Source organism: Ascaphus truei, chromosome 3 (assembly GCF_040206685.1).
Source record: "Ascaphus truei isolate aAscTru1 chromosome 3, aAscTru1.hap1, whole genome shotgun sequence".
NCBI classification, from domain to species: Eukaryota; Metazoa; Chordata; class Amphibia; order Anura; family Ascaphidae; genus Ascaphus; species Ascaphus truei.
The window spans coordinates 434,759,809-434,774,776 of record NC_134485.1 but is presented as its reverse complement, the minus strand read 5'-3'; the positions used below and the strand labels follow the sequence as shown (position 1 = coordinate 434,774,776).

Sequence of the window (14,968 nt, the reverse complement as noted above, 5' to 3'; positions counted from 1 at the left end):
TGTCCTCAGAAAGTGGTGTGAGAGCGGCTCCCGTCACACCTCCTCCCGGGGAATAGGAAGTGCAGTAATACCGCTCCCCCGCTCAGTAACTCTGTCCTCAGAAAGTGATGTGAGAGCGGCTCCCGTCACACCTTCTCCCGGGGAATAGGAAGTGCAGTAATACCGCTCCCCTGCTCAGTAACTCTGTCCTCAGAAAGTGATGTGAGAGCGGCTCCCCCGTCACACCTCCTCCCGGGGAATAGGAAGTGCAGTAATACCGCCCCCCTGCTCAGTAAGGCTGTCCTCAGAAAGTGATGTGAGAGCGGCTCCCCGTCACACCTTCTCCCGGGGAATAGGAAGTGCAGTAATACCGCTCCCCTGCTCAGTAACTCTGTCCTCAGAAAGTGATGTGAGAGAGCGGCTCCCCGTCACACCTTCTCCCGGGGAATAGGAAGTGCAGTAATACTGCTCCCCTGCTCAGTAAGGCTGTCCTCAGAAAGTGATGTGAGAGCGGCTCCCGTCACACCTTCTCCCGGGGAATAGGAAGTGCAGTAATACCGCTCCCCTGCTCAGTAACTCTGTCCTCAGAAAGTGATGTGAGAGCGGCTCCCGTCACACCTTCTCCCGGGGAATAGGAAGTGCAGTAATACCGCCCCCTGCTCAGTAACTCTGTCCTCAGAAAGTGATGTGAGAGCGGCTCCCGTCACACCTTCTCCCGGGGAATAGGAAGTGCAGTAATACCGCCCCCTGCTCAGTAACTCTGTCCTCAGAAAGTGATGTGAGAGCGGCTCCCCCGTCACACCTTCTCCAGGGGAATAGGAAGTGCAGTAATACCGCTCCCCTGCTCAGTAACTCTGTCCTCAGAAAGTGATGTGAGAGCGGCTCCCGTCACACCTTCTCCCGGGGAATAGGAAGTGCAGTAATACCGCTCCCCTGCTAAGTAACTCTGTCCTCAGAAAGTGATGTGAGAGCGGCTCCCCGTCACACCTTCTCCCGGGGAATAGGAAGTGCAGTAATACTGCTCCCCCGCTCAGTAACTCTGTCCTCAGAAAGTGATGTGAGAGCGGCTCCCCGTCACACCTTCTCCCGGGGAATAGGAAGTGCAGTAATACCGCTCCCCTGCTCAGTAACTCTGTCCTCAGAAAGTGATGTGAGAGCGGCTCCCCGTCACACCTTCTCCCGGGGAATAGGAAGTGCAGTAATACCGCTCCCCTGCTCAGTAACTCTGTCCTCAGAAAGTGATGTGAGAGCGGCTCCCGTCACACCTTCTCCCGGGGAATAGGAAGTGCAGTAATACCGCTCCCCTGCTCAGTAACTCTGTCCTCAGAAAGTGATGTGAGAGCGGCTCCCCGTCACACCTTCTCCCGGGGAATAGGAAGTGCAGTAATACTGCTCCCCTGCTCAGTAAGGCTGTCCTCAGAAAGTGATGTGAGAGCGGCTCCCGTCACACCTTCTCCCGGGGAATAGGAAGTGCAGTAATACCGCTCCCCTGCTCAGTAACTCTGTCCTCAGAAAGTGATGTGAGAGAGCGGCTCCCCGTCACACCTTCTCCCGGGGAATAGGAAGTGCAGTAATACCGCTCCCCTGCTCAGTAACTCTGTCCTCAGAAAGTGATGTGAGAGCGGCTCCCGTCACACCTTCTCCCGGGGAATAGGAAGTGCAGTAATACCGCCCCCCTGCTCAGTAACTCTGTCCTCAGAAAGTGATGTGAGAGAGCGGCTCCCGTCACACCTTCTCCCGGGGAATAGGAAGTGCAGTAATACCGCTCCCCTGCTCAGTAACGCTGTCCTCAGAAAGTGATGTGAGAGCGGCTCCCGTCACACCTTCTCCCGGGGAATAGGAAGTGCAGTAATACCGCTCCCCTGCTCAGTAACTCTGTCCTCAGAAAGTGATGTGAGAGCGGCTCCCGTCACACCTTCTCCCGGGGAATAGGAAGTGCAGTAATACCGCTCCCCTGCTCAGTAACTCTGTCCTCAGAAAGTGATGTGAGAGCGGCTCCCCGTCACACCTCCTCCCGGGGAATAGGAAGTGCAGTAATACCGCTCCCCCGCTCAGTAACTCTGTCCTCAGAAAGTGATGTGAGAGCGACTCCCCGTCACACCTTCTCCCGGGGAATAGGAAGTGCAGTAATACCGCTCCCCTGCTCAGTAACTCTGTCCTCAGAAAGTGATGTGAGAGCGACTCCCCGTCACACCTTCTCCCGGGGAATAGGAAGTGCAGTAATACCGCTCCCCTGCTCAGTAACTCTGTCCTCAGAAAGTGATGTGAGAGCGGCTCCCCGTCACACCTTCTCCCGGGGAATAGGAAGTGCAGTAATACCGCTCTCCTGCTCAGTAACTCTGTCCTCAGAAAGTGATGTGAGAGCGGCTCCCCGTCACACCTTCTCCCGGGGAATAGGAAGTGCAGTAATACCGCTCCCCTGCTCAGTAACTCTGTCCTCAGAAAGTGGTGTGAGAGCGGCTCCTCGTCACACCTTCTCCCGGGGAATAGGAAGTGCAGTAATACCGCTCCCCTGCTCAGTAACTCTGTCCTCAGAAAGTGATGTGAGAGCGGCTCCCGTCACACCTTCTCCCGGGGAATAGGAAGTGCAGTAATACTGCCCCCCTGCTCAGTAACTCTGTCCTCAGAAAGTGATGTGAGAGCGGCTCCCCCGTCACACCTTCTCCCGGGGAATAGGAAGTGTAGTAATACCGCTCCCCTGCTCAGTAAGGCTGTCCTCAGAAAGTGATGTGAGAGCGGCTCCCCCGTCACACCTTCTCCCGGGGAATAGGAAGTGCAGTAATACCGCTCCCCTGCTCAGTAACTCTGTCCTCAGAAAGTGATGTGAGAGCGGCTCCCGTCACACCTCCTCCCGGGGAATAGGAAGTGCAGTAATACCGCTCCCCTGCTCAGTAACTCTGTCCTCAGAAAGTGATGTGAGAGCGGCTCCCGTCACACCTTCTCCCGGGGAGTAGGAAGTGCAGTAATACCGCTCCCCTGCTCAGTAAGGCCTTCCTGCACTGCCCCACCAGGGAGTAGACTATGAGGGATGTAGAGGGCACTGCGGGCAGAAGATCATTTATTAGCCACGCACCTGACGTTTTGGTGTCAGCGTGCAACTTTCTCAAGGTGAGGTTTGCTGCCCTCTATATCCTTCAGAGTGATAGGAGCGGAGAGAAAAAAGGGGGGATTGTATAAAGGGTTAACGGATGATAGAGAATTTGGGACCATGTTGAAGATTAAGGGTAATTCTTTTCATCCAAAACCCAAGTTGTGCTGTACTGTTGTGTCAACGGAGAAGTATCGGGATTTTCCAGTTTGCCACTAAACCGCATGCTGCCACCAGCGGATGGGTGGGCAAAATCTCAGGGAGAGGGTACAGATCGGCATCATTTAGACCAAGCAAAAGCAAAACGCCTGGTTGGAGAGGGAGAGAGAGCCCAGTCACAAACAGTGTGTGTAACTAAAATCTGATGCGGCTGTATCTTAGGACATTCCCACCAAGTATTCTATCCCCACCACAGAGCCGCCAGCGTCCGTCTGAAGTTATGCTTTAAACGAGAGATACCATCTATTAATAACTTTATATTGATATTCCTGGTAGTCCTTCCCATTTAATTATTAATTTATTAATAAAATTGTTCATAGAAAAATAATCATGTTTGCCACAAAAATATATTTTTGCGGAAGCACCCATAGGTTTAATAGCTAAAATGCTGGAAGGGTGTTTGCCGGAGAGGCTAAACCGCCATGCAATCCTACCTGTGTCGTGGGTCACTTCTGGGTCGCTACATCACCCTGTGTTGGAAGTAACAGAAACTTAATGTGCATCGAACCAGTCTTTACAGGCAGGTCTTCCAGCTCATTATGTGAGGGGGCTCGGTGACGATCATTTCTTACCGCTGTTTGTTCCCTTGTCCTGACCCTGTAATCTCTCCCCAGGGAGGATGAGGAGCAGCTGAGAAACAAGATCCGAGCTGACCATGAGCGGGCGCTGGAGGAGGCCAAGGAGAAGCTGAAGAAGTCTCGGGAGGAGATCCGAGCCGAGATCCAAACCGAGAAGAACAAGCTGATGGAAGAGCTGAAGAAGAAAAATACCCAGCCCCTGCCGCTCGCTCCCAACCCTCATCTCACAGAGATAAAGAGCGGGGATCCCGGAGACCCCGACATCCGGGAGAAACGTGGCAAGATCAAAGAGGTGAGGGGGGGACAACGACTGAGGTGCAACTGCATCTGAGTGATTAGACCGAACATGGAGAGGCGCCACGCGCACTGCTATGGTAATCAGGCTAATTACTGGGAATATTTCCCATATAACCCAAGGGCACTCGCTTCTACTAGAGAAAACGTCATGTGTAATAGAGATTGGGAAATCAGAACCTCCTTCCAGAACCAGAACACCAGACTCTGTGGCCGTCTCTACTGGGGAGATACCAATGGCAGGAAAAGTTGGGGTGTTTCACGCCATATCTGTTTACATTTTAACGGTTTCGGTCATTTTAGTTTTCTGATTGTTCTTCTGATTTTATACTTCTTGTAAACACGTGGTTAATACATTATTATGCTATTTTAGCATTTTCCTGCTTATTTAGTTTTTCCCCTGTAATTTGTTTGCCAAATCTCTCTCTCCCTTTTTTTTTTTTAAAGTCAAAACCAAACCATGGGAAATTGCACCCGGCCCATGTAATTCCATTCCTTAACCAGATTGAATCACCGTTCCGGTGAAAGTGGTCGCACTGTGCTCGGTGCAATATGACGAGGTTTGCCAGAAACGCAGTAATAATACACCTGACCGTTTCGGTAAGGGTGTGGGCTCCACCGGTGGCCGTCTGGCATGGTGATTACCGGCCAAGGAAAGTGAAGGATTATGGGGGTGATACTTTACTGGTGGGAGAGAGGGGATTAACAACGGTCTCTGGAGAACATAAATTGCACAAATATATATATATATATAATTAAATTGTTCTTGACATTCTTTTTTAATTACACGGCATTAATCGCACACAGATTAAACCACTTGATTTATTACTTTGGACTACTCACTTAATTGAGAACAACCGCATAAAGTCGCCTGCATTTGTTACCAGGAGCCTATAATTGGTATCATTGGTGCGCATTTTAGGAGTAGGGTTACCATCTGCTTCATCAGCTTCCTAAATTAGCGTCTACCCACTAAGAATAGAAAATAGCACTACCTTTAATGAGGTTACTCATTAAAATGCCATGATATCAATTAATAATGTCATTGTCACACGGATTCTCCAGTTGTCCTGAAAGGGAGTTTCTGTGCCATAATGCCCTGACCGGCACTATCGCAGTGACATGAGTAAGCCCCTAAGTGTAAGGATACTGTAACTCTATATACATTTGCCCGTATAGAAATGACTGTCCCTAGTAACTGAGCAGGGATGAGCGAGACCCCCTTCCCACAGCGCACACACTGGTTGGACCCCTGAGTGCACCCCCTACATTAGTCTGTAACAAGGATCCCGGGAACTTCTCACTCTATCGCCAATGTCTGAGTATCGGCCTCTCCCCCCCCCCCCCCGCACTTTATTCATTTCTACCTCTCGCTCTCCCCACTCCTCACACTCTCACATGCACTTGCTTTGCTTGTCCAGTCTCACTCTCACAGACTCTCGCTCACTCTCACAGACTCTCACTCACTCTCACACTTTCTCTAGTTTACTTGTTAGTTTTCTCACAATTTGTCCCGCTGCCCCCCTCACTCAACCCCCTCACTCAACCCCCTCACTCCCCCCTCTTCATCTCTCCCTCTCTCCTCCCTTTCCTCCTCCTTTCTATCCTCCCCATCTCACCTCCCCTCCCCCTCTCACACTTCCTATCTCTGGTTCCCTGTCTATTCCCTGTCACTTTACCTCTCTCCCTGTCACTTTACCCCTCTCCCTGCCACTTTACCTCTCTCCCTGTCATTTTACCTCTCTCCCTGTCACTTTACCTCTCTCCCTGTCACTTTACCTCTCTCCCTGTCACTTTACCTCTCTCCCTGGGCCTCCTTCTCTCATTCTAATTTTCTCTCACCCACATGCTTTTCCTTTCTATTTTTCTCAATTAACCTTTCGCTCTCTCGCTCTCCTGTTCGCTCTCTCGCTCTCCTGTCCGCTCTCTCGCTCTCCTGTCCGCTCTCTCGCTCTCCTATTCGCTCTCTCGCTCTCCTGTCCGCTCTCTCGCTCTCCTGTCCGCTCTCTCGCTCTCCTGTTCGCTCTCTCGCTCTCCTGTCCGCTCTCTCGCTCTCCTATTCGCTCTCTCGCTCTCCTATTCGCTCTCTCTCGCTCTCCTATGCGCTCTCTCTCGCTCTCCTATTCGCTCTCTCTCGCTCTCCTATTCGCTCTCTCGCTCTCTCTCGCTCTCCTATTCGCTCTCTCTCGCTCTCCTATTCGCTCTCTCGCTCTCCTGTTCGCTCTCTCGCTCTCCTGTCCGCTCTCTCGCTCTCCTATTCGCTCTCTCGCTCTCCTGTTCGCTCTCTCGCTCTCCTGTTCGCTCTCTCGCTCTCCTGTCCGCTCTCTCGCTCTCCTGTTCGCTCTCTCGCTCTCCTGTCCGCTCTCTCGCTCTCCTGTCCGCTCTCTCGCTCTCCTGTCCGCTCTCTCGCTCTCCTGTCCGCTCTCTCGCTCTCCTATTCGCTCTCTCTCGCTCTCCTATGCGCTCTCTCTCGCTCTCCTATGCGCTCTCTCTCGCTCTCCTATTCGCTCTCTCTCGCTCTCCTATTCGCTCTCCTATTCGCTCTCTCGCGCTCTCCTATTCGCTCTCTCTCGCTCTCCTATTCGCTCTCTCTCGCTCTCCTATTCGCTCTCTCTCGCTCTCCTATTCGCTCTCTCTCGCTCTCCTATTCGCTCTCTCTTATTCGCTCTCTCGCTGTCTCTTATTCGCTGTCTCTTATTCGCTGTCTCTTATTCGCTGTCTCTTATTCGCTGTCTCTTATTCGCTGTCTCTTATTCGCTGTCTCTTATTCGCTGTCTCTTATTCGCTGTCTCTTATTCGCTGTCTCTTATTCGCGCTCTCTTATTCGCTCTCTCTTATTCGCTCTCTCTTATTCGCTCTCTCTTATTCGCTCTCATAGGCTGCGTCCAGGGTTGCAGCAGCCGTACGGAGGCGCGCTGTGGCTGAGGGAAAGTGGTGCTTTCCCTGGCCTTGGTCCGGGGTGGGGGGGGCAGTGACGTCACGGAGCTGGTTCGCCCTCATTGGGCGAACCGCTCACGTGACCGGCCCTGCGCTCCCTTGAGCGCTTGAATTTAAAATTTTGCTCTCATTGCGGCTGCAGGGGCTCACTGGTAAGCACCAGCGCTGACCATGCCCGAGGCCTTATTCGCTCTCTCCTATTCGCTCTCTCCTATTCGCTCTCTCCTATTCGCTCTCTCCTATTCGCTCTCTCCTATTCGCGCTCTCCTATTCGCTCTCTCCTATTCGCTCTCTCTTATTCACTCTCTCTTATTCACTCTCTCTTATTCGCTCTCCTATTCGCTCTCTCTTATTCGCTCTCTCGCTCTCTCTTATTCGCTCTCTCTTATTCGCTCTCTCTCATTCGCTCTCGCTCTCTCTTATTCGCTCTCGCTCTCTCTTATTCGCTCTCGCTCTCTCTTATTCGCTCTCCCTCTTATTCGCTCTCTCCCTCTTATTCGCTCTCTCCCTCTTATTCGCTCTCTCCCTCTTATTCGCTCTCTCCCTCTTATTCGCTCTCTCCCTCTCTTATTCGCTCTCTCCCTCTCTTATTCGCTCTCTCCCTCTCTTATTCGCTCTCTCCCTCTCTTATTCGCTCTCTCCCTCTCTTATTCGCTCTCTCCCTCTCTTATTCACTCTCTCCCTCTCTTATTCGCTCTCTCCCTCTCTTATTCGCTCTCTCCCTCTCTTATTCGCTCTCGCTCTCTCCCCCTCTCTTATTCGCTCTCGCTCTCTCCCCCTCTCTTATTCGCTCTCACTCTCTCCCCCTCTCTTATTCGCTCTCACTCTCTCCCCCTCTCTTATTCGCTCTCACTCTCTCCCCCTCTCTTATTCGCTCTCACTCTCTCCCCCTCTCTTATTCGCTCTCTCCCTCTCCCCCTCTCTTATTCGCTCTCTCCCTCTCCCCCTCTTATTCGCGCTCTCCCTCTCTTATTCGCTCTCTCCCTCTCTTATTCGCTCTCTCCCTCTCTTATTCGCTCTCTCCCTCTCTTATTCGCTCTCACTCTCTCCCCCTCTCTTATTCGCTCTCACTCTCTCCCCCTCTCTTATTCGCTCTCACTCTCTCCCCCTCTCTTATTCGCTCTCACTCTCTCCCCCTCTCTTATTCGCTCTCACTCTCTCCCCCTCTCTTATTCGCTCTCTCCCTCTCCCCCTCTCTTATTCGCTCTCTCCCTCTCCCCCTCTCTTATTCGCGCTCTCCCTCTCTTATTCGCTCTCTCCCTCTCTTATTCGCTCTCTCCCTCTCTTATTCGCTCTCTCCCTCTCTTATTCGCTCTCTCCCTCTCTTATTCGCTCTCTCCCTCTCTCTTGCTCATTCTCTCTCTCTTGCTCGCTCATTCTCTCTCTTGCTCATTCTCTCTCTTGCTCATTCTCTCTCTTGCTCATTCTCTCTCTCTTGCTCATTCTCTCTCTCTCGCTCATTCTCTCTTTCTCTTGCTCATTCTCTCTCTCTTGCTCATTCTCTCTCTCTCTTGCTCATTCTCTCTCTCTCTTGCTCATTCTCTCTCTCTTGCTCATTATCTCTCTCTCTCTCTCTCTTGCTCATTCTCTCTCTCTCTTGCTCATTCTCTCTCTCTTGCTCATTCTCTCTCTCTCTCTCTTGCTCATTCTCTCTCTCTCTCTCTCTCTTGCTCATTCTCTCTCTCTCTCTCTCTTGCTCATTCTCTCTCTCTCTCTTGCTCATTCTCTCTCTCCCTCTCTTATTCGCTCTCTCCCTCTCTTATTCGCTCTCTCCCTCTCTTATTCGCTCTCTCCCTCTCTTATTCGCGCTCTCCCTCTCTTATTCGCTCTCTCCCTCTCTTATTCGCACTCTCCCTCTCTTATTCGCGCTCTCCCTCTCTCTTGCTCGCTCATTCTCTCTCTCTTGCTCATTCTCTCTCTCTCTTGCTCATTCTCTCTCTCTCTTGCTCATTCTCTCTCTCTCTTGCTCATTCTCTCTCTCTCTTGCTCATTCTCTCTCTCTCTTGCTCATTCTCTCTCTCTCTTGCTCATTCTCTCTCTCTCTTGCTCATTCTCTCTCTCTCTTGCTCATTCTCTCTCTCTCGCTCATTCTCTCTCTCTCTCTCTCTTGCTCATTCTCTGTCTCTCTTGCTCATTCTCTCTCTCTCTTGCTCATTCTCTCTCTCTCTTGCTCATTCTCTCTCTCTCTCTCTCTTGCTCATTCTCTCTCTCTCTCTTGCTCATTCTCTCTCTCTCTCGCTCATTCTCTCTCTCTCTCGCTCATCCTCTCTTTCTCTCGCTCATCCTCTCTTTCTCTCTCTCTTGCTCATTCTCTCTTTCTCTCTTGCTCATTCTCTCTCTCTCTCTTGCTCATTCTCTCTCGCTCGCTCGTTCTCTCTCTCGTTCTCGCTCGCTCGTTCTCTCTCTCGCTCGCTGGTTCTCTCTCTCTCTCTCGCTCGTTCTCTCTCTGTCGCTCGTTCTCTCTCTCGCTCGTTCTCTCTCGCTCGTTCTCTCTCTCGTTCTCTCTCTCGCTCGTTCTCTCTCGCTCGCTCGTTCTCTCTCTCTCTCGCTCGTTCTCTCTCTCTCGCTCGCTCGTTCTCTCTCTCTCTCGCTCGTTCTCTCTCTCGCTCGTTCTCCCGCTCGTTCTCTCTCTCTCTCGCTCGTTCTCTCTCACACACTTTCTCCCTGTGCCTCTCGCCCCGCTGAGAACACCTCACCCTCTTACTGCCAGCCACTCACAGCTCTAATGGGAATTAAAAGCTTTTCTCCCTAATGAGGTATCACACGCAGCGGGAGTCTGTGCCAGCTGCTGCCAGCTGCTGTTATTAGCGGCCTGTGAAGGATAGGGCAGGGCGGCACACTCTGTATGCAAGACTGGAACTCAGGAGTTAGGTTACCATTAACTAATTTCTTCCTGAGGCTGGTTTAACATTGACCTGAGCAGGAATCAGCACTGGGTCAGGTGCTCTAACCTGTACCAGCACTTGATTAATCTGCCCCGTGTGACGCTATATCTGTGTGTCACCGGGACCCCCCCCCACTATATCTGTGTGTCACCGGGCCCCCCCCCCCCCCCCCACTATATCTGTGTGTCACCGGGCCCCCCCCCCCGCTATATCTGTGTGTTACCGGGACCCCCCCCTGCTATATCTGTGTGTCACCGGGACCCCCCACTATATCTGTGTGTCACCAGGGACCCCTCCACTATATCTGTGTCTCACCGGGACCCCCCCACTATATCTGTGTGTCACCGGGACCCCTCCCCCCCCTATATCTGTGTGTCACCGGGACCCCCCCGCTATATCTGTGTCACCGGGATCCCCCGCTATATCTGTGTCACCAGGACCCCCCACTATAACTTCGTCACCGGGACCCCCTGCTATATCTGTGTCACCGGGACCCCCTGCTATATTTGTGTCACCGGGACCCCCTGCTATATCTGTGTCACCGGGACCCCCTGCTATATCTGTGTCACCGGGACCCCCTGCTATATCTGTGTCACCGGGACCCCCTGCTATATCTGTGTCACCGGGACCCCCTGCTATATCTGTGTCACCGGGACCCCCTGCTATATCTGTGTCACCGGGACCCCCTGCTATATCTGTGTCACCGGGACCCCCTGCTATATCTGTGTCACCGGGACCCCCTACTATATCTGTGTCACCGGGACCCCCTGCTATATCTGTGTCACCGGGACCCCCTGCTATATCTGTGTCACCGGGACCCCCTGCTATATCTGTGTCACCGGGACCCCCTGCTATATCTGTGTCACCGGGACCCCCTGCTATATCTGTGTGTCACCGGGACCCCCCCCCCTGCTATATCTGTGTCACCGGGACCCCCCGCTATATCTGTGTAACCGGGACCCCCTGCTATATCTGTGTCACCGGGACCCCCTGCTATATCTGTGTCACCGGGACCCCCTGCTATATCTGTGTGTCACCGGGACCCCCTGCTATATCTGTGTCTCCGGGACCCCCTGCTATATCTGTGTCACCGGGACCCCCTGCTATATCTGTGTCACCGGGACCACCTGCTATATCTGTGTGTCACCGGGACCCCCCCACTATAACTGTGTCACCGGGACCCCCCGCTATATCTGTGTCACCGGGACCCCCGCTATATCTGTGTCACCGGGACCCCCCGCTATATCTGTGTCACCGGGACCCCCCGCTATATCTGTGTCACCGGGACCCCCCGCTATATCTGTGTCACCGGGACCCCTTGCTATATCTGTGTCACCGGGACCCCCTGCTATATCTGTGTGTTACCGGGACCCCCTGCTATATCTGTGTGTCACCGGGACCCCCTGCTATATCTGTGTCACCGGGACCCCCTGCTATATCTGTGTCACCGGGACCCCCTGCTATATCTGTGTCACCGGGACCCCCTGCTATATCTGTGTCACCGGGACCCCCTGCTATATCTGTGTCACCGGGACCCCCTGCTATATCTGTGTCACCGGGACCCCCTGCTATATCTGTGTCACCGGGACCCCCCCCGCTATATCTGTGTCACCGAGACCCCCTGCTATATCTGTGTCACTGTGACCCCCTGCTATATCTGTGTCACCGGGACCCCCTGCTATATCTGTGTCACCGGGACCCCCTGCTATATCTGTGTCACCGGGACCCCCTGCTATATCTGTGTGTCACCGGGACCCCCCCCCCCGCTATATCTGTGTCACCGGGACCCCCCGCTATATCTGTGTCACCGGGACCCCCCGCTATATCTGTGTCACCGGGACCCCCTGCTATATCTGTGTCACCGGGACCCCCTGCTATATCTGTGTCACCGGGACCCCCTGCTATATCTGTGTGTCACCGGGACCCCCTGCTATATCTGTGTCACCGGGACCCCCTGCTATATCTGTGTCACCGGGACCCCCTGCTATATCTGTGTCACCGGGACCACCTGCTATATCTGTGTGTCACCGGGACCCCCCCACTATAACTGTGTCACCGGGACCCCCTGCTATATCTGTGTCACCGGGACCCCCGCTATATCTGTGTCACCGGGACCCCCCGCTATATCTGTGTCACCGGGACCCCCCGCTATATCTGTGTCACCGGGACCCCTTGCTATATCTGTGTCACCGGGACCCCCTGCTATATCTGTGTGTTACCGGGACCCCCTGCTATATCTGTGTGTCACCGGGACCCCCTGCTATATCTGTGTCACCAGGACCCCCTGCTATATCTGTGTCACCGGGACCCCCTGCTATATCTGTGTCACCAGGACCCCCTACTATATCTGTGTCACCGGGACCCCCTGCTATATCTGTGTCACCGGGACCCCCTGCTATATCTGTGTCACCGGGACCCCCTGCTATATCTGTGTCACCGGGACCCCCTGCTATATCTGTGTCACCGGGACCCCCTGCTATATCTGTGTCACCGGGACCCCCTGCTATATCTGTGTGTCACCGGGACCCCCCCCCCTGCTATATCTGTGTCACCGGGACCCCCCGCTATATCTGTGTCACCGGGACCCCCCGCTATATCTGTGTCACCGGGACCCCCCGCTATATCTGTGCCACCGGGACCCCCTGCTATATCTGTGTCACCGGGACCCCCTGCTATATCTGTGTCACCGGGACCCCCTGCTATATCTGTGTCACCGGGACCCCCTGCTATATCTGTGTCACCGGGACCCCCTGCTATATCTGAGTGTCACCGGGACCCCCTGCTATATCTGTGTGTCACCGGGACCCCCTGCTATATCTGTGTGTCACCGGGACCCCCTGCTATATCTGTGTCACCGGGACCCCCTGCTATATCTGTGTCACCGGGACCCCCTGCTATATCTGTGTATCACCGGGACCCCCTGCTATATCTGTGTATCACCGGGACCCCCTGCTATATCTGTGTCACCGGGACCCCCTGCTATATCTGTGTGTCACCGGGACCCCCTGCTATATCTGTGTGTCACCGGGACCCCCCCACTATAACTGTGTCACCGGGACCCCCCGCTATATCTGTGTCACCGGGACCCCCCGCTATATCTGTGTCACCGGGACCCCCCGCTATATCTGTGTCACCGGGACCCCCCGCTATATCTGTGTCACCGGGACCCCCCGCTATATCTGTGTCACCGGGACCCCCTGCTATATCTGTGTCACCGGGACCCCCTGCTATATCTGTGTGTTACCGGGACCCCCTGCTATATCTGTGTGTTACCGGGACCCCCTGCTATATCTGTGTGTCACCGGGACCCCCTGCTATATCTGTGTCACCGGGACCCCCTGCTATATCTGTGTCACCGGGACCCCCTGCTATATCTGTGTCACCGGGACCCCCTGCTATATCTGTGTCACTGGGACCCCCTGCTATATCTGTGTCACCGGGACCCCCTGCTATATCTGTGTCACCAGGACCCCCTGCTATATCTGTGTGTCACCGGGACCCCCTGCTGTATCTGTGTGTCACCGGGACCCCCTGCTATATCTGTGTGTCACCGGGACCCCCTGCTATATCTGTGTGTCACCGGGACCCCCTGCTATATCTGTGTGTCACCGGGACCCCCTGCTATATCTGTGTGTCACCGGGACCCCCTGCTATATCTGTGTGTCACCGGGACCCCCCCTATATCTGTGTCACTGGGACCCCCTGCTATATCTGTGTCACCGGGACCCCCTGCTATATCTGTGTCACCGGGACCCCCCCCCACTATATCTGTGTCACCGGGACCCCCTGCTATATCTGTGTCACCGGGACCCCCTGCTATATCTGTGTCACCGGGACCCCCCTGCTATATCTGTGTCACCGGGACCCCCTGCTATATCTGTGTCACCGGGACCCCCCTGCTATATCTGTGTCACCGGGACCCCCCTGCTATATCTGTGTCACCGGGACCCCCCTGCTATATCTGTGTCACCGGGACCCCCCTGCTATATCTGTGTCACCGGGACCCCCCTGCTATATCTGTGTCACCGGGACCCCCCTGCTATATCTGTGTCACCGGGACCCCCCGCTATATCTGTGTCACCGGGACCCCCTCCTATATCTGTGTCACCGGGACCCCCTGCTATATCTGTGTCACCGGGACCCCCTGCTATATCTGTGTCACCGGGACCCCCTGCTATATTTGTGTCACCGGGATCCCCCGCTATATCTGTGTGTCACCGGGACCCCCGCTATATCTGTGTGTCACCGGGACCCCCTGCTATATCTGTGTCACCGGGACCTCCTGCTATATCTGTGTCACCGGGACCCCCGCTATATTTGTGTCACTGGGACCCCCCGCTATATCTGTGTCACCGGGACCCCCCGCTATATCTGTGTCACCACATTATACTGTCTGTGGGAGCCGCTTGTCTTTCTCGTGGTTGTCATGCTCATGATAACCGAACTCTTGCAGTGCCTTACTATGTAAATAAGTCCGTGTAACACGTAATTCTCTTCCCCCAGATGATGAAACACGCGTGGGATAATTACCGGCTGTACGGGTGGGGCCACAATGAGCTCAAACCAATCGCCAGGAAGGGCCATTCCACCAACATATTCGGTAAGCTGCCGTCAGCCACTGCGTCACCCACTGCGTCACCCACTGCGTCACCCACTGCGTGTCCTGCTCCTCCTGTCCCCCCCCTGCACTGTCTCACACACAGCTCTAACCTCTGTGCCGTGTCCCCCCCTGCACTCTCACACACAGCTCTAACCTCTGTGCCGTGTCCCCCCCTGCACTCTCACACACAGCTCTAACCTCTGTGCCGTGTCCCCCCCGCACTGTCACACACAGCTCTAACCTCCGTGCCGTGTCCCCCCCTGCACTGTCACACACAGCTCTAATCTCCGTGCCGTGCCCCCCCCTGCACTGTCACACACAGCTCTTACCTCCGTGCCGTGTGTCCCCCTGCACTGTCTCACACACAGCTCTAACCTCTGTGCCGTGC

General features: G+C 54.2%; 1 protein-coding gene across 1 annotated transcript in view; it reads left to right on the top strand.

The window, feature by feature from the left end:
- The window catches only part of MAN1A2 (mannosidase alpha class 1A member 2), a 163,478-nt gene that overhangs the window by 48,901 nt on the left and 99,609 nt on the right, over positions 1–14,968 (top strand). The window contains 2 exon segments of the mRNA XM_075592935.1: positions 3,901–4,156; positions 14,484–14,580. Of these exon segments, the coding sequence (XP_075449050.1) occupies positions 3,901–4,156; positions 14,484–14,580 (353 nt within the window).